Below are 27,155 nucleotides of genomic sequence, written 5' to 3'. Positions count from 1 at the left end.
ATTTTTGAAGCAGAAACAATAAGAGAACCAAGCCCAATGTACTGTTGTTACTTAGACTAGGTCTCCCAATAGGTCCTACTTGAAATCTAATGTGATTCTTTTCCAAGGCATTAGCGCATACCCTGTCCCCATCCAGGATTGAATGAAGATATTCCTAACAGACATGAACTATGACTGAAGAAATAGGCCACACCTGATGTTATCATGCCCATGGTGGGTTGCTTTAATAAGAAATCCCCCACTTTGCAGGTACCTATCAGTGGAGTTGAGAATAACCAGTTTCTCCCTCTATGACATTTATAGACAAGATTGGATAGAATGAAGTTATGGACTTCTGTCATTTATCAGCACCTGTGTACTCATAAGCTGACTTAGGTTCAGTGCTAATAATGGGGCTTATTTTTCATTTACTTGTTTCACTTAATATTAAAGAACCAAGCTGAATCATGTTCCGGCTATTGACATCCTGCTGGTCTCAGCTAAAGACAGCTGAAGAGACACAAAGGTAATTTTGCAGTTATTTCTCTAGACCTATTCCACCATTTCCTCCAACATATCTGCCCACAGTCCCTCAGGGGACAAATCTTCATGACATATATTATGAAGGAATGTGATTAAGCAACATCTGCAAGACTGGAGACAAGTTTGGGGGAGGATGGCCAATTCTACAAGGCAAGTAAATCAGGGAAGAAAAGTATCCTTAGAGGTTTTGGGAAGGGGTTCCCATACCACTTTATACCACCTTGGGTGTGCTTTTTATGGTACATGCATTGGGACTACGACAGGCAGAGCCTCAGTCAATCAAGGAATAGTAGAATTCCTTGTTTCTCCTGAGAACGAACAGTGCTTTTTAAGGCCTTGGCTCATTTTTCTTTTCCATTTTTAGGAATGTGACCATCATTATCGTTGGATTAGACAACTCAGGCAAAACCGTTCTTGTGGAGGCTTTCCAAAGACGTAAGGAATTAAGAGCATTAGATACTAGTTTAGGTCTCCCATGGGCCCCAGAGACAAATGAAATAACCATTCCTTCCCAGCTGTATTCCATGGCCCTCAGGTTCCTTCTTTTGCTCTTTTGAAGATAAACACTTCCCACACACACACTCCTCTCATTGGGTATTATCAGCCTGTTTATGTAATGTCTGTCACCTCTCCCTTTATAAGATATCCTAATTGAAGCTCCTCTCGTAGTGTAGTGTGAATGAGCTCAAACTATGTTAAGTACTACAGTCAATTATGAAGGATAGCATGTTTGAAACAGTGTCTAGTTTCAGAACTCAATTAAAGTAGAATTTGGTCTAGATAAGAGAGACAAGTGTGGGACGATGAAGAAGTTTAATAACATGAAACTCTTTGTGACAGTTAATATAGAGGGTTGGAGCTTGAGAAATGTTGTCAGTTCAGAGACATGCAACTTTAATACCAGATCTCCAGTTTAATACCCTGACACTTCAAGAAGAAGTTACACAGAATTTCAGGAAGCTACTATTCTAGTTGTGAAGACCCATCTAACTGCTAACCAGTCAATCAGGGATCCCAGCATAGGATGCCCTCCATTAATGTTTATTAAATAAAAGAAGGGGCATGATGATGTGGCTGAACTTTATATAACCTGGGCTCTCAGCAAGATACAGGAAAGGGCTAACTTGACTCCTCTACTACTTGTCTACTTGAAGTCTGCATCAATTTCCTTGAACCACAGTAACTGCCTGCTAGCTGATTTTGCCATCTCTAGTTGTCCTCCACCCCCAGTATTCAATCCACATGGTTGCCTGAAAGACCTAATGCAAAACCCTGATCATGGAGCTTCCTTATTCAAAACCATTCAATTCCTCTCCAATGTTATCAAAACAAAACTTAAATTCGTTAGCAGTATACAAGGTCCTCCACGATTTGGCCCCTGACTTCTCCTCCAATTTCATTTCCCATGCTTTCTGCATATGCTCCCTGATAGAGCCAAAACAAATTATTTGCTATTCTTCTGTGATCATACCATTCTATTTCACATGCACACACTCTGTACATGCTATCTCATTACCTAGCATTTCATTCGCTCCAATACCTAACTGCTTAATCAAATGCCCTGAGTCACAAGCTTAAGCTTGACCCCAGTGTGACCTGGGCTACCCCTAATGCTCAGCACCTCCTTCCTAGATCCCACCCTATTCTGTGCCTCCCTCTATCATGCACTTAAGACACATCACTGTACAACAGCAAGTCCATCCCCTAGACTGTGAGCCCCTTGAGAAGTAATGGATCTTTTCAGCTCTGTATCTTTAGTCTGTACTTTTAGTACCGTCAGGCAGGCACTCAAAAAGTATTTGTGGAATGAATGTTCTCCCCCATTCCACCATTCTCCTCAGGCAACATATTGCCTCTTTACAACTTCTCCATTCCCCATCCTTTCCCCTAGTAGGCAGCAAAATGGATTCCCTGTCTCTCCCAACTTTCTGATAGGCAGAAAAATGAAAAAAAAAAAAAAGGGTAAACAGTAGCAGGAAAATCAAGGAGCCAAGATAAATCACAAGATTACTGATAAAAGTGGGGGTAATTTTCAGAGCCCCAACTCAGCCCCACCCCTAGATTCCCATCCACTCTGGGTGAGGCCTGAGAATCTATTTTTTAAAAACTCCCCAGGTGTTTCTGATGGCCAGCCAGCTTTGGGAAGCATTCATCTGCAATTAGCCATGTACTATTTTGTCTGTGAGAATAGTACCTGCTTTTCATTCTAATTCCTAGAGGAAAAAGCCTGTAGTCTATTTAATGCGTTACTGTATAACTTGCCTTGTGGCTGGTGACTAACTTAGGGGCTGATTCATAAACCAATAGGCTTATGGTTGTAACTTCATTCAAAGAATAGTTTTTAATGGTCAAGAAGCAAAGTGCTACTGATTTCACATTGTGAAGAATGTCTCAGGCCATCTCTGTCCATGCAGGACAACCAGAGTCAATCTAGTAGGTTGCTCTGTACCCAAATTGCAATAGATCACCTCACCTGCTCCTGCAAATGTTTATGATTGTTAAGAACAGACAACAGCCTAGGAAAGAAATTCCATTCTACAAGTCATAACTTGTGTGAACATTTGATGATTCCAGCTATAAAATATTTTGGGACATAAGCCATTATTATCAAGGATACCATTCACTATAACTTTTTTGTCTGGCATAGTCACGTGGGGCAAGAAACCCCCAACATGAGCATAAGCAGATGCCCTAGATGAGGGCATTTAGAGCAGTGCCTCTCAAATCGGCTATACATGCAGGCACCTGGGGAGCTTTTAAAAAAAAAAAAAGGATGCTTAAACCCCACCCCAGATCTATGGCATCAAACCTTCAAAGAATGAGGCCTAGCGTCTTAGGTTTTAAAAGCTCCACAGGTGATCATGGAGCATAGTGAGTACTGAGAGCCAAAATTCAGAAGTACCTGGAGAGATTTCATACCTACTGATCCAGGTGCCTGGAGGTTCAGTTATTTTGGTCTGGGTGGACCCACAGATTCAAAATCTTAACAAGTGCACCAGATGATGCTGAGACACAACAGGCATGAGTTTCACTGCTTTCTAGGGCAGTGGGTCTCAAGCTTTGAAGTGCAGAAAAATCACCTGGGGATTTTCTTAACTAAAGGAGTTTGTTAAACATACAAATGCCAGTGTCCCAAACACAGAGGTTCTGATTCATTTGGTATAAAGTAGAACTTAACAATCACCCCCATGTAACTCTGAAGCAGACAGTCCAAAGACAATCCTTTATGAAATACTCTTCTAGGGATACAAAGATGAATTACACTCAGTACTTGTATTCAGGGAGTTTATAAATTAATAGAGAAAATAAGAGAAATGTAAATTATCAGGGAACAACTTCTCATGGCTTCTAAGGTTCACCAACAATACATTGCATTACTGAAGGAACTGGTAAGTTTTCAAGTAAAAGTAAAAAAAATCTAGGGGAAATGATTTGCTCTGACAGAGAAAAAATAATATAAAGCTTGCTTGGATGCAGGAAACAAGATTTGAAAATTACCTTTAGTTTCACTCATTATTTTTAAGTAGTCTAATACAGACATAGCAAATATCACACCAAAGTTGTAACTGAAAACTATGTTAACTGAAAACTATAATTAAAAAGGTGAGGGGCACTTGGGTGGCTCAGTTGGTTGAGCATCCGACTTTGGCTCAGGTCATGATCTTGCGGTCCATGAGTTTGAGCCCCACGTTGGGCTCTGTGCTGACAGCTCGGAGCCTGGAACCTCCTTCAGATTCTGTGTCTCCCTCTCTCTGCCCCTCCCCCACTCGTGCTCGCTCGCTCTCTCTCTCTCTCTCTCTGTCAAAAATAAATAAACTTAAAAAAAAAGATGATTGACTGACATGAAAACAGGAATTATAAGATCACATTAAAATGTAATGATAATAATACACACACACACATACACACATACATGTAAATATGTGTGTAATCGTACATTTCCAAAGATCTGAAAGCATCTTACTAACTTCTCAGCTAAATGACTCATTCTTGCAATCCCATGGAAAAATGTCACAGGCAGGTCTAAGGTTATATATAAATAAGCTACCAATGTTGGTGTTAGAACTTCCAGGTATGAGTGTATAGAATCTATAAAATCACTTTAGTACTAATGTGGGGAGAGAGCTAGGCCAGGACTGTCAGTTCAAAAGACTGGAATGTGTATAAAGATTGTCATTTTGAACTGCATTTCTATGAGAGCTGTAAGAGGTATGGAATGCCCTATGGGATACTATGCTCTGGCAATAGCCTTGAAATGGTAAATGTATCTGAGTTAGGAATGGTTTCTTGGAGGAGATATGAGGAAGAGAACTTCATACTTGTATCCACAGTAACAGGCACCATAAACATTTGTTGAACACCTACTGTATGTAAGGTAATGCAGAGCCCCGCCATGACAGAGCTCATATTTTAGTTGGGAACATAGGACGTGCACAGAATGAGGTTAAGAACAAGTTTAATATACCACGTGCTCAACAAGAGAGAAGTGAGAGCTGGATAGGTCAGAGAGGCTTCCTAAAGAAAATGCTACTTGAGCTGGGCCTTGAAGAATGGGTGGGAGAGAAGGGCCGCTTGTTCATTCACTCACTCACTCATTCATTCATTCATTCATTCATTCATCAAAATCCATTGAACAAATATTCATTTGTGCTAGCTGTATGCCACCTTCTGTGCTCAGCATCATGAGTATAATAGTGAATGAAACTGAAAGCGTTCCTGTCCTGTTGTAGTTTATAACTCATATAACAAAATCATAACATTTCTAACACTAATATGTGCTGTGAGAGTGGTTAAGCGCAGAAGAAAGACACCTGTCTAGACTAGGGGATGGTGGTGTGAGCTAGGGAAAACTTTCTAGAGAAAACAAGATCTAAATTGATATAAAAGGAAAAAAAAAACTAGGTTTATTTATTTATTTTGAGAGAGACAGAGTGCAAGCAGGGCAGGGGCAGAGAGAGAGAGGGAGACAGGGGATCCAAAGCAGAATCCCTGCTGACAGCAGAGAGCTCGATGTGGGGCTTGAACTCATAAACTGTCAGATGATGACCTGAGCTCAAGTCAGATGCATAACCAACTGAACCACCTAGGTGTCCCTCAACTGATATTTTATTATTTATTTATTTATAAAAAGTTATTTAATGTTTATTTTTTGACAGAGAGACACAGCATGAGTGGGGGAAGGGCAGAGAGAGAGGGAGACACAGAATATGAAGCAGGCTCCAGGCTCTGAGCTGTCAGCACAGAGCCTGATGCAGGGTTCGAACCCATGAACTGGGAGATCATGACCTGAGCCAATGTCGGAGGCTTAATTAACTGAGCCACCCAGGTGCCTGTAAATTGATATATTTTTTTTAAGGCATTAACCAAATAAAGAGTAATGGAAGAGTGTTCTAAGCAGTGGGATAGCATCTTCTGAAGGCCCAGAACAAGACAAAGCATGACATTCTTGTGGAATGGCCGGGGCGGGTAGAACATGAGCCAAGGAGCAGAAAGAGGAAGAAACTGGGTGTGTACCAGGAGCACTGTGGACACCAGTCAGGTCTGGGAGGTTAGGTGGCAAAGGAGTGTGTACTCTATCCTGGGAGCAGTGGGCACTCACCAAAGGTTACTGAGCCAGGAAAGGGTAGCATGACCAAGTGCTGGTTTAGGAAGATGAATCCGTGAGTGTGAGCAGGATGGCAGGATGCCTCAGTGGGATTCCTCAGGGAAGGCTCTGGTCAAGCTTCAAATCACTGCTTAACAAATTCTCACATCTAACTCTATTCCCCTGCTTTGTGGTTGCTTCTCCTCTCTTCCCCTATGCATAGTACTTCCAAGTAGGATGAACAATTGCATGAAATCTGAATTGACTACACTCCTACTGCATGAGTATGAAGTTTCCATCTATGACTTGAGTGGAGACATGAAGGGCCAAGAAACCTGGCCGAACTACTATGCACAGGCACACGGACTTGTTTTTGTCCTGGATTCCAGTGACTTGGGACGCATGCAGGAAGTGAAGATCATCTTAACGCGTCTGCTGTCTGATAAAAGAGTGGCAGGGAAACCTATCCTACTGTAAGACTGCTTTTGTGACCAATTTCCCCTTCCCATTTTGTACCTCCAGAAGAGTAGATGGAGGAAGGGTGGTCCCTTTGTCATACCCAGCTTGACCTTCTCCTCCCTTGGGCTCAGTGAAGGGAAGTGGGCCAGTCCTCTGGGGGCTGTTTTTAAGAGCCAGTTTCTATCACATATTGCCCTGGGGGAACATGTTACCTACCTATAGAAAGGTAATTCTGGGGGCGCCTGGGTGGCTCAGTCAGTTGAGCAGCCGACTTCAGCTCACAGTCCGTGAGTTCGAGCCCCACGTCGGGCTCCATGCTGACAGCTCAGAGCCTGGAGCCTGTTTCAGATTCTGTGTCTCCCTCTCTCTGACCCTCCCCCATTCATGCTCTGTCTCTCTCTGTCTCAAAAAATGAATAAACGTTAAAAAAAAATTTAAAAAATTAAAAAGAAAGGTAATTCTGAAGGCAAGCATCAAAGTGAAATGGAGAGTAATATCTGGATCTTCCACCCCCTTCCCTCAACTCTTCTGGAAGACTGCCTTCCTGATTTTTTTTCTTTTCTGGCTTCAGTTTCTAGCCCTGAGAAGATGGCAGAAAACAATCCTTATTTTGTATAATTGATGCCAATGGACTCCTTCTTTGGCTAACTACCCAAGAGTTATGTAACTAGCACTCATTCCAAGGTGATAATTCAGGTGGCCCATCAATCCTCACTCCTCCCCCACTCTATTTTTGCCTTTTTCATTCCTCATTAGCACCCCCAACTCAAGCATGAACAAAGGTTGGGAGAGTGTGTAAAAACTCTAAATCTGTTCATATCCTGGTTAGCAATTCTAATTAAAGTTTTGTGGCATAGTGTAGAGGAAGTGAGAGATGAAGCCTGGGAATTCTCTTGAATTAAAATTATTTGTGCTCTTCTTTCCTCCACTGAGAGTTGGCTGGAAAAATTTCTGACTCATCTCATTGGTTATGTCTTTGAAGCTAGTTCCTGGATATGTAGTAGTTGTACTAGAATTGGTTCTCCTCCTCTTTCCCTTCTTTGCTTGCCCTTGGACTCTATTTCTGTTACACTCTTCCTCTTCTGTTTCCTCCTTCTCTCCTATGCCCTGCTCTAGCATGGCAAACAAACAGGACAAGAAGGATGCCCTCCTACCCTGTGATATTATTGAATATCTATTCCTAGAAAGGCTAGTGAATGATAACAAGTCCCTGTGCTGAGTGGTAAGTATCTACCCACCCCCTTAATCCCCTCCTTTACCCTCTTGAGCCCAGTTGATGCATCCCTGGGCCCATTCCATAATCAGCCACATATGCCAGGTCTCAGGCAAAGCCTCCCCCACAGGCAACATCTACAGTGATGATTTTTGACTCGACACTGACAGTAAATAACACATTCTTATAACACCTTCACATCTGTTTTCTCATTAGGACTTCAAAATAGCTCTTTACAGTTAGAAGTTTCAGTATTCTCATTTTATGTATAAAGAGGCTAAGGCTCAGAGATTATGAGTGACTTGCCCAAGGTCAGACATCCAGGACATTACACCACAACTTATTAAAAGACCTTAACATTTGTCTTTCATTTACTTTCTCAGGAGTGAGTGCTAAGTCTCTCCTAGGAAGTCTTAGAGCCTCTCTAGACAGAGCAGAGCTTAAGTGTAACTCTGTTCTTGGTTGATAATAATTAGGACTTTGGGCCTCTGGGGTCCCAGGCTCCTGGGTTACAGCCTTCTCTTCTCTTTTTTATCATAGGAACCCTGTTCAATCATCAAAAACCTCCAAAGAAGGAACCATCAGCCCATAATTGAAGGGCTGCGCTGGCTATTAGCTGTCATTAGGGATAAATATGAAGAGCTGTGTACTCGCCGACAGCCACTCCCCTCAAGCATCCCAACCTCCAAGGGCACCAGAAGCTCTGGGGAAAGACCCTCATCAGACAGGTACTGAGCTGCCTCTATTAGGTGTACTGATAAGAACAGATGCAGGAGTCCATATTCAACATATGCAGGAACTTCTGGGTAGTGTTTGGATTCTGTGCAGTGCTGAGCAATGTCTCAAGATCCACTGGCCCAAATGTGGCTAGGGCAATGACCACAAACATTCCAACACTGTGAGGTATACCCTCCCTTCAGCACAACTTGAGTGGTCATGTTAGTGGGATGAGTTGTATAAAGGTAAAGCCAGCCTATTAGGATTAGAGCTTCTCCAAAACAGGGTTTCTGTTGTTTGGTTGGGCCACACAGAGGAAAAAAGGAGCAGGAACCACTTAAGAAATTTATTGGAAACCTTCTATGGCTGAAAGTCTTGGAGCCACCCCACATTCTTTGCTTTCAGTTATCTGATCCTCCTGATAATAAGAAAAGATGAGAGAGAACAGGAATATGGAAAAGAAGAACACAAAGGAAAAAAAGAAAACAGGAGTTGATTAAGGTTTTGAGGAATAAAAGATCTAAATGTCCTCTTGCTCTGTCCTTTCCTCCTTTCAATGTCCAAAGGCATATGGCAGGGATGGGGAACTAGCTGCATTCAATTAAGGAGCTTGAAGTGTGTCTGTTTGCACTATTGCTTTTTCTCTCCTGTCTTCCCCAGCCACACTACCAGGATGGGAATGTCAAAAGAAAAAAGACAGCATCTAGGACAATGCTCGATGGAAGCTAGGCCCCTAAAGCCAATCCTACAGGTAAATGGCTCTTTAAATGTTACTGTCCAAGGGACCAATCACTCTGAACTATCAGAGAACCAACTGACTTTTTTCTCCATTTTCTTGTTGTACAGAAAGAAGGTTTAAGATTAAGGCCTAAAAAGAACATATCAGTAACATTTGCTTTAGATGAACCTATGGAGGAAGGTGAATGTTCTGGGGGAAACAGAACTTGGAACACTACTGAGCTTTGTGACAATCAAAGTGATGACTTGCAGCCCCAGCTCCACGCATTGAAGATGATCCTTTTAAAGGTAATGCTGGACCAGTGGTTAGTCAGGAAAGATATATAGGCCTTCTCTCATGATTTATACAAGAATATTCCTATTTTGAGTCTGAAGCTCTTTTCTCATACTATGGTTAGTAGTTAGAAGAAGTTAATGAAGTACAGGGAGAGTGTTTGGGGACCATCATCTGGTAGCCCAGTATGATGCCCCAGCACTCCAGCACTGGCTGACACAAGATTTTTGTTTGCACAGCTATCAGGTTATCTTAAAGGTTATGACTTCCAGTGGTGTAAGTACAAATTAGTACAACCTTTATGTACTACTCTCTACTTTATGGTGAGTAGTTTGGTTGTCTGTCTCTCTTCTGCTCTCCTTCTCTCAATATGTATATATACATATTAAGAACTTTAAAAATGTGGAAACCCAACAGTGTGTACAATAGCTAAAAGTTGAAAACAAGCAAAGGGCTAACAATAGGGAATGGCTAAATAAAGTATGGTGCATTCATACAATGGAATATGATGTAGACATTAAAAGGGATAATGTTGACTTATATTTACTAACATGGAAAGTTTTCCACAACCTGAAATTTTGTTAGAGAATATGGTAAATCAGAGTCTAGCATGTTTAGAATGATGTGTATACATGCACAGAATATCTGGAGGGAAATCACCAAAACATCAGCAGTGGTTTTCTCTAGGGGTAAAATACTAGGTGATTTTGAGAAGTAAAAGTCCTAGGTGACTTTCTTTGGATTTTTGCTTTTTTGGAAATTCCAGGTTTTATAATAAGCATTTACAATGTCTCCCAATACAATAAAGGCATTAAAAAAAAGCTATGAGGCCTTGAAGGCCCATTGTTGTTTTTTTTTTGGGGGGGGGGTCTGCTTATTTTATTCAGAACAATGTACTTAAGAGTCATCCATGTTGTTGCCTGAATCACAAGAGGTTTTTTTTTATATTAAATATAATTTATTGTCAAATTGGTTTCCATACAACACCCAGTGCTCATCCCAACAGGTGCCCTCCTCAATGCCCATTACCCACTTTCCCCTCTCCCCCACCCCCCATCAACCCTCAGTTTGTTCTTAGTATTTAAGAGTCTCTTATGGTTTGTCTCCCTCCCTCTCTGTAACTTTTCTTCCCCCTTCCCCTCCCCCATGGTCTTCTGTTAAGTCTCTCAGGATCCATTTATGAGTGAAAACATATGGTATCTGTCTTCCTCTGCCTGACTTATTTCACTTAGCATAATACCCTCCAGTTCCATCTATGTTGCTACAAATGGCCAGATTTCATTCTTTCTCATTGCCAAGTAGTATTCCATTGTGTATATAAACCACATCTTCTTTATCCATTCGTCAGTTGATGGACATTTAGGCTCTTTCCATAATTTGGCTATTGTTGAAAGTGCTGCTATAAACACTGGGGTACAAGTGCCCCTATGCATCAGCACTCCTGTATCACTTGGGTAAATTCCTAGCAGTGCTATTGCTGGGTCATAGGGTAAATCTATTTTTAATTGTTTGAGGAACCTCCACACTGTTTTCCAGAGTGGCTGCACCAGTTTGCATTCCCACCAACAGTGCAAGAGGGTTCCCGTTTCTCCACATCCTCTCCAGCATCTATAGTCTCCTGATTTGTTCATTTCAGCCACTCTGACTGGCGTGAGGTGGTATCTCAGTGTGGTTTTGATTTGTATTTCCCTGATGAGGAGTGACGTTGAGCATCTTTTCATGTGTCTGTTAGGCCCATTGTTGTTAATGGCCACTTGGGACCCCATTTTCAATGATGGTCAAATGTCAATATTATGTTGCCTCTGCTCTCCAAAGTATCTAGCCCTTCAAGCCACCCCAGAGCCTTGGGTTGTTATACCTATATGGAGGGGCCTAGACTTGGCCAGACCCATTAAGGAGGAGAGAGGCACTGCTCTGGGGATGAGGGGCGAGGATGAGAGTTGAGTGGGAGAAATCTTGTAGAAGAGCAGAGGAAGTGTTTTTTGAGATGTCAGAAACTACCCCTAAATCTCGGTCTAAAATTGAAATCCATTTTTCATTTCTATAACCTCAGAACCCAGGGGGGAAAAAAAACTGGATACCTGGGACACAGAGGAGATGTTACTGGAAAATCCCTGTGAAGCTTCCTCTGGATCCTGTGGTTAGTATTCATTATATGAAGGGGAGAGGGGAGACAGCAAGACTGAGAGAAAGTATGGGGCCAGGGGCAGAGGGCAGGTGCCTGGAGGGGAGCAGTCTTACACCCTCTTGTGCATAAGGGCCAACACCCTCCCAACCAGGAGTGATCTGGGAATGACAGGAAACCTGGTGTTTAGCTTCACTTGCACTGACTGGCTGTTTTCTTTCTCTTATTAGACTTTTAGCAGGGTATTAAAGAGAAAACTGGAGGGAAATCCAAAAAAACCATCTCATATCCCTCCCTCAGCAAATGGGCTCATCTCTAGAATCGTTAGTACTGCTCAGTTTTTTCACTTCTACTTACTAATACCTCTAAAGTCCCCCTACAAATCCACCTATCTAACATCATATCCCTGAGGATTCCCATTGTTCCTGTACATCTATGTTCTAGTCATCAAATGAAGCTTATACCTGCAGAGAGGCTTAAGAAAAGTTAGGTGGCATCTGTTTGAGAATGAAGATGACCTTGGCAAAGAAGAACAGAGGCTTTAGGTCTTTGCACCCAAATGTTCCTCATGAAGCCTATGAACAACATGTTATGGGTGACCAACTGAAATAGAGTCTTAGAAGTGGAGGGTCATTTTGTGATTACATTTTTTCCCCTAAGGTTCTTGGGTGTAAGAGGACTGGCAGAAATAAATAGAACTTTTCTGCTGAGAATTATGCCCTACTGAATCATTTTCAGTCATGCATCTGAAAACAAGTCGGTTTTAAGTTCCCTGCCATGGTCTGTAAAGCCTGGCAGCAATTCCCTTGCTATCCCGCCAGGAAGAACAATTACTGCCTCTCCCAACACTTTGGTTAGGTATGCAAAAACTGTACAAACTTGAACACAATCAGTCTTCCATCCCATGGAGGGTAGTGGTAGTATTTACTATTACTACAACTATTACTTTCACCATCAGTATCACAGCCAACATTTATTGAGAGCCTTCTGGATGTCAGGCCTTAGGCACAGGCCTAAGTTCTTCACATTCATGATCTTATTCACAACAACCCTTAGGGGTAGGCAGTACACCTGCCTGCATTTTACATATTAGGGAACTAAGGAGCAGAAAAGTTAAACAATTTGCCCAAGGTCCCACACTCTGTAAGAAGCAGAGCAGGGATTTGAATCCAGGTCTGACTCTAGAGCTGGCATTAGGCCAGAAAGATCTACTTATGCTTTTCTCAAATTCCATGCAGAAAGAGAAAGCTATATCCAGAAAAGTGCAGAAATGTAGCCATGCCCAAGTCAAGAGAATTACATTGATAGAAATAAGTATGACAATAGTTGTAGCAGACATGGATGACTGAGTACTTCTATTTTGCCAGGTGCTGGGCTAAATGCTTTACATACTATTGCCTTTCATCTTCAAAAGCCTATGAGGTTGGTACTATTTATTACATCATCTTACAGAAGGAGAAACTGATGTTCAGGGAGGTGAAATCATTTGTCCCAGGGCACCCATTAGGAAGTGGCATAACTGGTTTTCAAACTATGGTCCAACTCCATAACTCAAGCTCTTAACTTCTAAGCCAACTAGTCCATACTTGTTTCTGAAGGATAGAAACCTTGCACAGAATGATCGGTCTTACAACCCCATCTAGAGGGTATGACACTAAGATTGCATCATTTGCTATTATGCATTACACATGGCCTTATTTCCAAAAGAACTACCCCAGGCACCTTGTGGGTTTTTGACAGGGTTCTGAGACAGAGCCTCTAATCCAACCTCAGTTGTTAAACAGATGAAGGAGTTTGGGGTACAGAGAGGTTAAGTGCAAAGATTGTACAGCTGATTACTGACAGAGATACTCTTAAAATCCAAATATCCTGTGTGCCCAAGCCAGTACTCTATCTTTCCTGTCCAAAAATACTGCTTCCTCCTTGGGTCTTCTCTGGCCACTCCTGACCCACCTACTTTCCTCCAATTTGCCTAATAAATGTCACTGAAGAATTATGTTGACAATCATTCTCACTCAGGGATTCTTCAACTATTTCTACTGAAGAAGGGTTTTATCAGACAGAAAATGTAATTCAACAAACCAGTGTTCTTAAGAAAAGTGAATCATCTACATTTGCCTTTCTGGCATGTATATTTATGAGACAGAAATAATTTCTCAGCCAAAAGGGAAGTGTGGTTAAAAGGGGGTGGGAGTGCTACCTATAAATGTGGGCAAGTTGGAGAATTTAGGTTGAAACAACCCGATAAATCTGTTTCAGTATATTGGCACACTTCCCCTTGTATAACGTACATGTTCCTGGGTGTCAACTAAATTTTCCTATACACAGTCTATCAATCACAAAGTTATTTAAAGAATATCCCCCCAATACAGCCAGCATACCTCTATTTACTTGTCAAGTGAACCTTAATTTTGTTGCAGCAGGCTGTTACTGTACTTCCCAAATCCCATATCAAGCTGGGTAACCCTGGCAATTTCCCCCAGTGAAGACAGGAATAAGGACACCTACCTCACAGGGTTGTTGTCAGGATCAAAGGGGAAAGTCCATATAAAAATGCTTAGCATAGTGCCTGACATATAATAAGTAGCTCATTAAATCCAAGCTACTATTATTATGATTAGGGGAGGGGCTTAGATCATTAGACAGGTATGCCCTCCTTCTGGGAGAGGTATCCTCTTTTCTGTAAAGAACAACCCAAAGAGAGAGGTCTTGGATTCTAATGTAAAAAGAGCATGGAGAATTTAAGGTAACGCTAACCACTGCCAACCACTGCCTCCCATATTCTTGTCTTTGAAAATCCTAAATCTGCCAAAAAGGTCTTACAAATCCATATCTCAGCATAGCAGCCCGGAGATCTAGATTAAGGATACTTTCTTGACCCTGGGTGGGGCAAATTTACTTTCAGGCAAATGGTTGCCTTGGAGTTTCTCTTCTTTCATTGTCAAGGTCTTAGCCTCCTTCCTCCAGGACTTTTAAAGCTTAGCTCCTGCCATAGCACTTTGTGAGCAAAAAGACCCTGGTCCATCATTCAACAAGCCCCATGTGGCTCTGAGTACTTCTTCATTTTGTCTTGCAAGATAGGCCTTGGTTTTCTGACTAGAGAATTCAATATGCAGAGGTGGAGGGGGTGTCCCTTTGCTTGGAATGGATTTCAACCCCTGACATCTAGTTACCACTCTTCATTTATATGTTGTTTCTACCTGCCAAAAGTACCCTGCCAGCAGTACTAGTATCCAGTGTGATCTGCAGAACACAGGTCATAAAGTGAGAACACAAAAAGAGTCAAGAAAGAACAGCGATCATTTAGGGTTAGAGCATGCAAAACAGTAGTAGCTAACATAGCAATAAATCCCCTGAATATTTGAGTGTTTGGTGTTTGGGCCATACCTGTTGTATTTTGAATATCATTCTTCCCTCCCAGTAACCAATTAGAATCACTCATTTTCAAGGCAGTTTCTACTAGTGAGATTTAACCAAGTTCAATGAATACAACACCACTCTTCTCAGGAGAATCCTGACAACTAGCATTCTTAACCATAAAATGCCATTGGCCATGAGTGGAGCAGGGGTCACCTGGACTCACTGCTTTGTCACTAACCCCTGTAAACCCTTTACTGGGTTGACCCAGTAACTGGGTCAATGACCAAAACTGGGATTTTTGACAGGAAGGGGTGTGGAGAATGAGAGTTATTGCCAGCTTTCCAGGAATGGAAATCATCTCTGCATCCTACTTCATTTTCATAGGTATTGCTAAAACATCTGTAGCCATGGCACCCTTGGCCTATGCCTTATTTCTTTAGCTATAACAATCCATCCTCCTACTCTCCTTGCCTTTTCTCTCATATCAATCTCTGTGCAAAACACAGGTGGTGTTATCCCAGGTGAGTGAAAAAGCAGCAAGAACTTCCTGCTGTTGACACAGAAATAGTATCAGCTGAGGGTTGTGGGAGTCAGGGGGTTTGTACTTCCATCCCTATGCCTATGAAGGGCCTGGCTCAGGTCCAGTGAGCCCAGGAGGCTCTGCTGTCAGGTGGTGGGCAGAGTGATGTTAACAAAGCACTCAAACTGTGCTGTGTGATGATGACTCAAGAATCCCACACAATCCCACGCTCCTGCTAGTCGCCACTTCCAGGAACTAAAATAGAACTCTGGTGCTAAGAGACAGCAAGCCTTTTATATCTGCTTGGAAAAATGAGCCCAGTCCTAAGAATTACCATGCTATTCAATACATGGAATGTGTTTCCATTTGTTTGTGTCATCTTCAATTTCTTTCATCGGTGTTTTACATTTCACAGAGTATAGGTCTTTCGCTTCTTTGGCTAGGTATCTTATTGTATTTGTTGCAACTATAAATGGGATTGATTCCTTAATTTTTCTTTTTGCTGCTTCATTATTGGTGTTTAGAAAGGCAACAAATTTCTGTACATTGATTTTGTATCCTGTGACTGCTGAATTTGTTGATCAGTTCTAGCCAAATTTTTTGTGAGGTTTCTTTAGGGTTTTCTATACAGAATATCATCTGCAAATAATGGAAGTTTTGCTACTTCCTTGGTGATTTGGATGCCTTTTCTTTTTGTTGTCTGATTGCTGTGGCTAGGACCTCCAGTACTATGTTAAATAACAGTAGTGAGGGTGGACATCTCTGTCTTCTTCCTGACTGTAGAGGAAAGGCTCTCAGTTTTTCCCCATTAAGGATATTAGCTGTGGGTTTTTCATATATGGCCTTTATTATGCTGAGGTATGTTCCCTCTAAACCTACTTTTTTCATGGTTTTCATCATGAATGGAAACTGTACCTTGTCAAATGTTTTTTCTGCAGCTATTGAAATGATCATATAGTTCTTATCCTTTATTAATGTGGTGTATCACGTGGATTGATTTGTGAATACTGAACCACCTTGCAACCGAGGAATAAATCTCACTTGATAATGGTGAATGATTTTTTAAATGTATTGTTGGATTTGGTTTACTGGTATGTTATTGAGAATTTCTGCATCCATGTTCATCAGGGATATTGGCCTGTAGTTCTCTTTTTTAGGGGAGTCTTTATCTGGTTTTGGTATCAGGGTAATACTGATCTCAGAATGAGTTGGGAAGCTTTCCTTCCATCTCTACCTTTTGGAATAGTTTGAGAGGAATAGGTAATAACTCTTCTTTAAATGTTTGATAGAATTCACCTGTGAAGCCATTGGCCCTGGAATTTTGTTTGTTGGGAGTTTTTTAAGTAACTGATTCAATTTCTCTGCAGGTCATCAATCTGTTCAAATTTTCTATTTCCTCCTGTTTCAGTTTTGGTAGTTCATGTTTCTAGGAATTTATCCATTTCTTCCAGGTTGTCTAATTTGTTGACATACAGTTTTTCATAATATTCTCTTATGTTTTTGTGGTGTTGGTTGTTATTTCTCCTCTCTCATTTGTGATTCCGTTTGGGTCCTTTCACTTTCCCCTTTGGTAAGTGTGGCTAGGGGTTTATCAATTTTTTCAAAGAACCAGCTCCTGGTTTCTTGATCTGTTCTACTGGATTTTTTTTTTTTTTTAGTTTTATGTCATTTATTTCTACTCTAATTTTTATTACTTCCTTCCTTCTGCTAGCTTTAGGCTTCATCTGTTGTTCTTTTTCTAGCCCCTTTAGGTATAACGTTAGGTTGTTTGAGATTTTTCTTGATTTTTTTTTAATTTTTTTTTTTAACGTTTATTTATTTTTGAGACAGGGAGAGACAGAGCATGAACTGGGGAGGGTCAGAGAGAGGGAGACACAGAATCTTAAACAGGCTCCAGGCTCTGAGCTGTCAGCACAGAGCCCGACTCGGGGCTCACACTCACGGACCGCGAGATCATGACCTGAGCTGAAGTTGGCCGCTTAACCGACTGAGCCACCCAGGCACCCCAATTTTTCTTGATTTTTGAGTAGGCCTGTATTGCTATATACTTCCTCTTAGGACCATTTTTGCTGTATCCCAAAGGTTTTGAACCACTGTGTTTTCATCTTCATTTGGTTCCATGTATTTTTTAAATTTCTTCTTTGATTTCTTGGTTGACCCATTCATTGTTTAGTAGCATGTTATTTAACCTCCATGTTTGTGGTCTTTCAAAATGTTTTCTTGTAGTTGACTTCTAGTTTCACAGTGTTGTGGTCAGAAAAGTTGTGTGGTATGACTTCAATCTTTTTTTATTTGCTGAGGCCTGATTTGTGACCTAATATTTAATGTATTCTGGAGAATGTCCCATGTGCACCTGAAAAGAATATGTATTCTGCTCTTTTAAGATGCAATGTTCTGAATATATCTGCTAAGTCCATCTGGGCCAGTGTGTCATTCAAAGCCCTTGTTTCCTTGTTGATTTTCTGTTAAGATGATCTGTGCATTGATGTAAGTGGGGTGTTAAAGTCCCCTACTGTTGTTGTATTACAATCAATTAGTTCTTTTATGTCCATCAATGACAGTTTTACATATTTGGGTGCTTTCATGTTGGATGCATAAATATTTGCAACTGTTATGTCTTCTTATTGGATTGTCCCCTTTATTACAATATAATGCCCTTCTGTATCTCGTTACAGTCTTTGTTTCAAAGTCTAGATTTTCCAATATAAGTATCGCTACTCTTTGACACCCATTTGCATTGTAAATATTTCTCCATCCTCTCACTTTCAATCTGCAGGTGCCTTTAGGTCTAAAATGAATCTCATGTAGGCAGCATGTAGATGGATCTGTTTTGTATCCATTATGACACCCTATGTCTTTTGATTGCAGCATTTATATTTGGACCTCTTTTAGGCCAGGCTGCTGTGTTTTAAACTAGGCTAGCTTATACTGAAAGAAAGGAACTGCTTTTTGATAGGCTGCCAAAAATTCCTTATTATAAAAGAATTGCTACATGCTACTCCTGCCCTTTGTCACCTTATCACAGGTAGTGCTTGAGCACATATCTGGGTATCTAGGTGAGCGCTATTCTATCCCTGGAGTCCTGGCCTCAACACCTGCCCAGACCTGGTTTTTCTAGAATTAGTTTTCAATCAGTATGTTTTGTTTTTAAAAGACTACATTTAGAGTTTTTAAAAAATTGTTTTGAAGTAATTTTAGATGTGTAGATGTGTGGAAGTGTTGTAAACAGAGTTCCCATATACACTTTATCCAGGCTCCTCTAACATTAACACCTCACATAACTCTAATTCATTGATCAAAACTATGACACTAACAATGGTACAATTTACTAAACTACAGACTTTATGCAGATTCTGCCAGTTTTTCCACTAATGTCCTTTTTCTGTTTAGGATCCAATTTAGGATACTACGCAGCATTTATAGTACATTTAGTTTAAGAAAAAAAATATATTCCTAGAAACAAGTTTCCTTTTAGGAGGTGGAAAGGGTGGGCCAGTAGAGGTTCTGGGCAATTTATGATCCTGAGCTATTTTACCCATAAAGGAACTTAATCAGTTCTGCACCAAAGCCCTTAATTCATGACACCTCATCACAGTTATTTTCAGAAAACATGTCTTATGTTAGCACTTCTCACAGCAGTACAAAGGGATTTGACAAGTGGGTTATTTCAGCAAACAATATTTTGAGGGTGACAAAATGAAAGGGATGGCCTTATCTGTTTTCTTTGCTTCATTTTTCTCTCCAAACCGTATTTAAACTTTTTACTAGAAGTTGCAATATTTGACTATAACATAAATGCTGAGAAACACCAACACCAACAGGGAAGACACTCTTTCCAATGTGTGCTTGGTTTTATTTGCCTGAAATTAAGTATTGAAATCTTACAGAAACCAAACTGATTAGGTTATTTTTGCTTGTTAATCTCAAGAGAGGGAAGGGAAAGCAGGCTATGCCATCCATTTATTCCTTCAAAAAATAATGGGATTATTAAGAATACTCTCACTGGTATTACTAAGAATGTGCCACTCAATGTGCAAGGTGCTATACAAATACTGTTTTGCTGAATGGGTCACAACAATCCCATGAAGTAAGTTATTATGCTATTATTACCCTTATTTTACAGGGAGAGGGGCAGGAAACAGAGGGTTGGAGAATATAAGCAACTCACCCAAGGTCACACAGCATGAAAGTGATGGGAGTCAGGATTCAAGCCCAGGTCAGACTGATTCCAAAGCTGTCCTCTTGGCTAGTATACTATATTGCCTCTCTGAGCACCTATAAATTTCAGACACTGGACTGGGTGCTAAACAGAGATACAACAGTGAACACATTATAGCTCTTATGCCCTCAAGGCTCACAGTCTAGGTGGAGGAGAAAAACTATTAAACAGCTGAGTATAGATATACAACCCTCTCTTTGCAGGTATTCCTTGTATTGGTTACAAATAAAGGTGCTCAGTAAAATACAAGTAGTAAATGCCAACACTTTTAAATATAAATTCCTTTTATATTTTAAAAATAATTTTTTATTTTAAAAATAAAATAAATACATTTATTTAAAAATAAATTCCTTTTTTAGGTCCTCAGAGCAAACACCTCTCACCCTCCATGTCCTCTGAGGATCCCAAACAATTAGGAATGGACTTGATATTGACATGCTCCTCTACTGTATGGATCTGGTCTAGATGTCAGCATTGCCACCCCACTTAGTCTCCTTTGAGAAGAAACAATGGGAAACATAATGTGGAAATACATACAATGACAGAATCAAATCAGCTGATGGAAAATTTTTAAGTCTGGGACATAATTATATTCCATTTCAATTGTCCTTTTGGACTTGAATTAATTGGTAAGTTCTAAGGGAGCTTCAATTGGTTCATGACTGCATTTTATGGCCATGCCACTTTGAAATACATCTCTCAGAAAAATGACAATGATGATCCTGTAAATTATAAATTGGCAATGTGATTTTGAAGGTGAAGGGTTGGAAGACTTACATCTCAGCAAATGACAATCATTCTTTTCTCCCTTCCAACCCCCAAACCATCAAATACCCTAACCCTGTGGCTCTCAAAACTGGCTGCACATTGGAATCACTGGGGGAAACTTCAAAATTACCAATGTGTGCGTCCCATCCCAGAGGCTGTGATGATTTAATTAGTCTGGGGTGTGGCATGGATTTTGGAACCTTTAAAAGATCCCTGGGGAATTTTATTATGCAGACAAGTTTGGGAACCACAGCCCTAATTGGAGGATCATAACCCTGACTGCACATTAGAATCACTTTGAAGGATCTTTTAAAACTCCAGATGCTTGAGCCACACCCAGAATCAAGTAAATTAGAATATCTGGGGGTAGGGCCCAAGCCCCAGGAACCAGGAGGTCCATCGTGCAGCTAAGACTGGGAACCACTGCAGTAGATAAAACTCCACACCTGCAATAAGGGCAATGTCAAAATTTCATTCATAGGTTCAGCAACTCTAAGACAAGCCTAACAAGAAGAAGCCAGTTCTGGGGGCACCTGGGTGGCTCAGTCAGTTAAGCATCAAACCTGGGCTCAGGGCATGATCTCATGGTTTGTGAGTTCAACCCCACATCAGGCTCTGTGCTGACGGCTCAGAGCCTAGAGCCTGCCTTGGATTGTGTCTCCCTCTCTCTCTGCCCCTCCCCTGCTTGTACTTTCTCTCTCTCTCTTTCTCTCTCTCTCAAAAATAAATAAAAACATTAAAAACAGAAGCCAGTTCTGGAAGACAGGTAAGAGGCAGGCTGAGAATAAACCCTTAAAACAACTGTCATACGTTAATAATAAAATGAGCTCACTTTTTTCTTGCCCTGTATGAAGGTTAATTTTATGGCTTGGCTAGGATTACTAGCAACTGATGGTATCTCAGCCCCACTCTCTACCACACCCACCAGAATAACTGTTGAAACCATGGGAAGGAGAATGCTTTCAAGGGATGAAAATCTTTTCAAAGGACTGCAAACCAGTGCTTAGAGACCCTGGGTGGGTCTAGACAAGGAGGAAGCAAAAAAGCAAGCTATTTGGCCTATGTATTACACAGCTAGTTTTTTATCTGCAATTTAATGTGCACGTTCACTCATCAAGCCAAACACTGGGCTTGGAGATAAAAACCCTAGACCGGGTTTTCATCCTTACCTGCACATTAGAGCCCTCTAGGGAGTTTTTAAAATAATGATGTTAGGGCCACACCCAAAATGAATTAAATCTGAATCTCTGAGGGAGTGACACACAGGAACCTTTGTTTTAAAAGGTCCCCAGGTGGGTGCCTGGGTGGCTCAGGTCATATCTTGTAGGTCGCAAGTTTGAGCCCCTTATCAGGCTCTGTGCTGACAGATCAGAGCCTGGAGCCTGCCTTGGATTCTGTGTCTCCCTCTCTATCTGCCCCTCCCCTGCTCGTATTCTTGTCTGTCTGTCTCTCCCTCTCTCTCCAAATTTGATAAACACATTAAATAAGTAAGTAAGTAAGTAAATAAATAAATAAATAAATAAATAAATAAATTGTCCCCAGGTGATTCCAATGCGCAACCAAGGCTGAGGAACAGTGGCTCGAAACCACTGGCTCACAAACTTGAGTGAGCATCAGAATCACCTGGGCAACATGTTAAAACACGTTGCTGGTCCCCACACCCAGAGTTTCTCAACATCTTCCAGCCCCCAATTAAATCACCAAGTCAGAGAATACATTTTAAAAATTAGAAAAATGAATTACTGAGTCAGGAAACAGTAATCAATAGATGTTAAAATCTTTGGTTGGGATGTTACTGGGGAACAGGACAATCATATGGTACCAAAGAAACACCCCACAGATTTCTAGTTAATTATAAAGAGAAAATTACATGGAGCATTCTGAGGGCCACAACCTAACTGATCACCTTTACTAAGAGTGGACAACTGACACTGCATGCCTCCAAATAAGATGTGACATACAGTACATGACATTACTTATGAAGCATTCTTGTCAAAAATGGTTTAATTTCAATCTAACCAAGACTTTTGACCCAAGAACTTCTCATTTACAGGAAATTCAGGGCTGGAAAGAGGACCCAAACACCACCATAAAGAAACAGAGAACATCCTATCCCAGGATACAGGATCACTGCTAAAACCAGGAGAGTCTCAGGCAATCCAGGATGGTTGGTGACACTACAACCAGCCAGATTCCTAATGTGGGTCTCTAAAAGGTAGGGCCATTAAAAAAAATGGAGAGACTGTTCTAGATTCAAAGAAACACCACATCCAAATGCAACATATGAACTGGACATAAAAGACACTTAGGAGACAGCTGGGGAAATGTGAATACAGAACACTGCTACTCAGCCATCCAATAGATGTAAATGAACTATGTCACTAAGCACATTGTTTTATTCAGCTGACATTGTTCTGTGACAAAACTTTCTCAGTGAAGTATGTTGTGCACTGATCCACTGTGGTGCAAGTTCCTTATCTCCCTGTAAACCATCAAGCAGTCTGCAAAGCATACTTCAGGAAGCACTGGATTAGATATTAAAAAATATTAGTGAAGATCAGTGAGGAGCTGTTAATTTCTTTTAGCAGTACTTATGGTATTATGTATCATATACTTATGTAGAAAAACATCTTTATGCTTAGAAGATGTATGTTGAGGTATTTAAAGTGAAGTGTCATGATGTCTACAACTTACTTTCAAATAGTTTATCAAAGAACAAATATACACAGAGATAAAGCAAATATGGCAAAATGTTAACTTTGTTGAATCTTGGTAAATATACTGGTGTTCGTTGTACTATTCTTTCAAATTTCTTGTATATTTGAAAGTTTTCATAATAAAAATGACAGAGGCATGATTCTAAGATCACCTCACAATATAATAACACCAACAAAATTATCAGGAAGCTGATTATCCCTGGCCAATTCTGTATTTATTCATTAGATATTCATTAGATATTCCTTGTGGAATACCTAAGAAACAGAGAAGTAGAATTAGCCAGGAGAGGTAATAAAAAGCACCTTACAAACTGAGGAAACAGTATAAAAGGACCAGAATGGAAGACATTTTTCTTTTTCAGGGGAAGGAATTCAATATGTATAGAAAAATGAGCTGCCCAGATTATGAAGGGCCTTTGAAGCTACATCAAGAATTTTAAACTTTTAAAAAAAATTTAATGTTTATTTTAGAGAAAGAGAGAGACAGAGCATGAGCAGGGGGAGGGGCAGAGAGAGAGAGGGAGACACAGAATCTGATGTAGGCTTCAGGCTCTGAGCTGTCAGCACAGAGCCTAACGCAGGGCTTGAACTCACAGACAGTGAGATCATGACCTGAGCCAAAGTCAGACGCTTAACCACCTGAGCCACCACCCAGGTGCCCCAAGAATTTTGGATTTTTTAAAAGCAATAAGAAGTCAATTACAGATTTTAAGCACTGGGAAAACACAATGAGATTGACATTTTGGAAAATTCACTATGGCTGTAGAGAATGGAATGGATGGGGTCAAGAGTGGATACAGCAGCATCAGTTAAGAAGATGGCCTTTTGAGCAATAATGTGGTGACCTACAGAGATGGAGACTTGGTGCTATGTTAGATGGGAGCAGGAGGTACAGGAGAAGAAGGACTCAGAATTCTAAAGCTTTTGGATTGAGTGAGTAGATTGGTATATTCATCAAAATTGGGAATATAGGAGCAAGAACAAGTTTGGGGGAAAGATGTGAAGCATGCAGCATTAGATATGTTGAGTTTGGTGTATCAAGAAGATATCCAGGTGGAATCCCCCTTGCAGGCAGTGGGGTATGAGAATGAGAAAGATAACTCTGGTTTCTGGCTTAGGTAACTAATAGACAGTATTGCCATTTACATTATGGGGAACAAAAGAGGAGAAATAAAAGTCATTTTCCCATTACATAAAATGAAAAATAGGGAAATGAAAATAAAACTTATCTAACTGCCGTAAGTCAACACTGTTTTCAATCACTTTACATTATTTCCTTCTAGTATTTTTTAAAATGGATATGTATATAGTAACTTTAATAGCCACACTTTTCTGAGGAGACTTCTCTAGAAGTTACTTAGGATTGAGAATTAAAAATAGTAGTTGACCCAATATCATTTTGTAAATCAGATTTTTGTACACATACTTAGGCTGTTAAAAAGATTCAAAACACAATCTAAATTGTTGGACAAGTAACCAAGAACAACTCCAGAGTTGAATAAATCATGGACTAGAGAAGCCAGTTTCAATATCCAGTTTATTATAGTATGTATTGGATCATTAGGGGATTCTAGAACTTTCTGTGTCCATACTACATAGCACAATTACAGGTATTTCGTCTCTTCTTTGAAGATCTTCTTTCCCATAAGGTGTCTACTATAACAAATTCTCTCTCCATAGATGAGAGATCATTGGTGCTATTGCTCCCAGGGGTAACCACATTTTTAAAGGGTATTCTAGAACTTCACAGCCTAGAAAACCCAAAGGAATAAAGCCCTGAGATCATGAAGTTACCCTGCAATGACATTATAGCTTCCGATGCTTTTTAAAAAAGCTAGATTTATTTCTAGTTCTAATCCTTGAATAGTTCATAAATGCAGAACATTATCTAACAAAATCTCTGCAAAAATAGAGACCCAAGTCAATTTGATATTATTACCAGCTGTAGTGAAAAGCTCAGTTATCACCACACCACAAACAGAGGAGAGAAGACCAAACGACGACCAAGGGAGCCATGACAGGCTGACTGCAAACAATCTAGATTCAGGGCCAAGGAGTGGCTACACCAGGCAAACACACATGAAAGCAAGGGACCCTGAAAGCTAAGGTTATAAATCTGCATCAGATATGGTTGATCCCTGATCAACACTGGTTTGAACTACGCAGATGGACTTACACACGGGTTTTTTCTTTCAGTAAATACCATACAGTGAATGTATTTTCTCTTCTTAATAACATTTTATTTTCTCTAGCTTACTTTATAGTACAAATACTGTATGTAATACATATAACATATAACATACAACATATGTGTTAACTTACTGGTTCTGTTATCGGTAAGGCTTCCAGTCAAAGGTAGGCTCTTCATAGTTAAGTTTTTGAGGAATCAAAAGTTAGATGCAGATTTTCAACTGTGTGGGGGGGGTCAGTGGCCCTAACCCGTGTTGTTCAAGAGTCACCTATAACACTCTTCCTGATCATGATCCAAAGACTGGTTTCTCCAATAATGCTCTCAGGGTCTGCAATGTAGCAATATGCCAAACCTGGAAGTTACTGAAACTTCAGCCTTAATAAAGAGCCTGCAGTCTCGTAGGAGGCTGCTTATCAAGTGAAGAGGAGCACCAGCTCACAGTGCAGGGTGTGAGGGAACAGATCCATAGGCACAGCTTTTCTGAGGACAAAAGGCTCACCGAGGAGCTTCTTAGCAGAGTCTGGAGGACAACACATCCTGTAGAAACAGATAATTATCAGTTCCTAGAAACCAAGGAGAAACTATAGGAACACCATTTTTTTAAAAATGTAAGCCCTTCCCAGGGCGCCTGGGTGGCTCAGTCAGTTAAGCATCCTACTTCAGCTCAGGTCATGATCTCACGGTTCGTGAGTTCGGCTCCGCGTTGGGCTCTATGCTGACAGCATGGAGCCTGGAGTCTACTTCAGATTCTGTGTTTCCCTCTCTCTGCCCCACCCCCACTGGTGCTGTGTCTGTTTCTCTCAAAAATAAACATTAAAACAAATATAAGCCCTTCCCTGTGTTCCAACATCTCCCTGTGTTTCTCTCTACAATAACATTTATTATATTTAATGTAACTACCTGGGATTTTTTTTTTTAACCATCTTCCTCAGTGGAGTATAATCATTTCAAGGGTAGAAACGAGGCAAAAAGTGCTTATTGTTTATCTCTGTGTTCCCAGTTTGTGACACAGAGTAGGGGTTCAATAGTGAATAGAGCAAGCAGCCCAAGCCATATACTTTTCTGTATGATTCATATGACAGGAAATTAATTAATAAATATTATTGAATTAAATTATTCTATTGAAATTTTTCAAAGTAGATTACCTTTTTCCCTTATTTCAAAGGCAGTCAAGCAAAAATAAGCACAAAAATTCACCACTAAAATCACAAAGGATAATCACTGCTGACTTTTCAGGTTATATCTTTCTAAATATGTATATTTAAACTGGTTTCTTAAAATGGAGTCACATTGTACATATTGTACATACTGCTTTACAACCAGTTTCTTCAGTTAATCATGTCCATCTCTCCACTATATGTAAGGCTACCTCACATTTATTGGCTATATGGTATTCCATTAAATATGTGTAACACACTTTAATCCCTTGCTACTGGAAATGTAAGCTGTTTCTAACTTTTTGCTATTTCAAAAAGTCCCTTCATGAATATCCTTAATAGTTATATCTTTGCACACATTTTTAGTTATTTAGTGCAATTGCTGAGTTGAAGGGCCTGTATGTTTGTAAGACCCTAAGATATGTATCTCTAAACTGTTCTACAAAAGGTTATACCAATTTACTCTCAAACTGACAAAACAGAAGAGCTCTTGTTTCCCTGGCTGACTCTGAATAGTTTTTCTTTTTTAAAATATGAAATTTATTGTCAAGTTGGTTTCCATTCAACACCCAGTGCTCGTTCCAACAGGTG

General features: G+C 40.4%; 1 protein-coding gene across 1 annotated transcript; it reads left to right on the top strand.

The window, feature by feature from the left end:
- Positions 1-429: 429 nt before the first annotated feature.
- Positions 430-20,772, top strand: ARL13A (ADP ribosylation factor like GTPase 13A). Its single transcript, XM_053891349.1, is given in 8 exon segments — positions 430-505; positions 887-957; positions 6,330-6,579; positions 7,682-7,787; positions 8,319-8,506; positions 9,156-9,246; positions 9,342-9,521; positions 20,488-20,772. Coding segments are annotated over 8 exon segments (1,230 nt in total). The 5' UTR covers positions 430-446.
- The last annotated feature ends 6,383 nt before the right edge of the window (positions 20,773-27,155 follow it).

Source organism: Panthera pardus, unplaced genomic scaffold (genome assembly GCF_024362965.1).
Source record: "Panthera pardus isolate Hobbes unplaced genomic scaffold, ASM2436296v1 HiC_scaffold_27, whole genome shotgun sequence".
In the NCBI taxonomy this organism is placed as follows: domain Eukaryota; kingdom Metazoa; phylum Chordata; class Mammalia; order Carnivora; family Felidae; genus Panthera; species Panthera pardus.
This window is presented reverse-complemented; position numbering and strand designations above follow the sequence as displayed.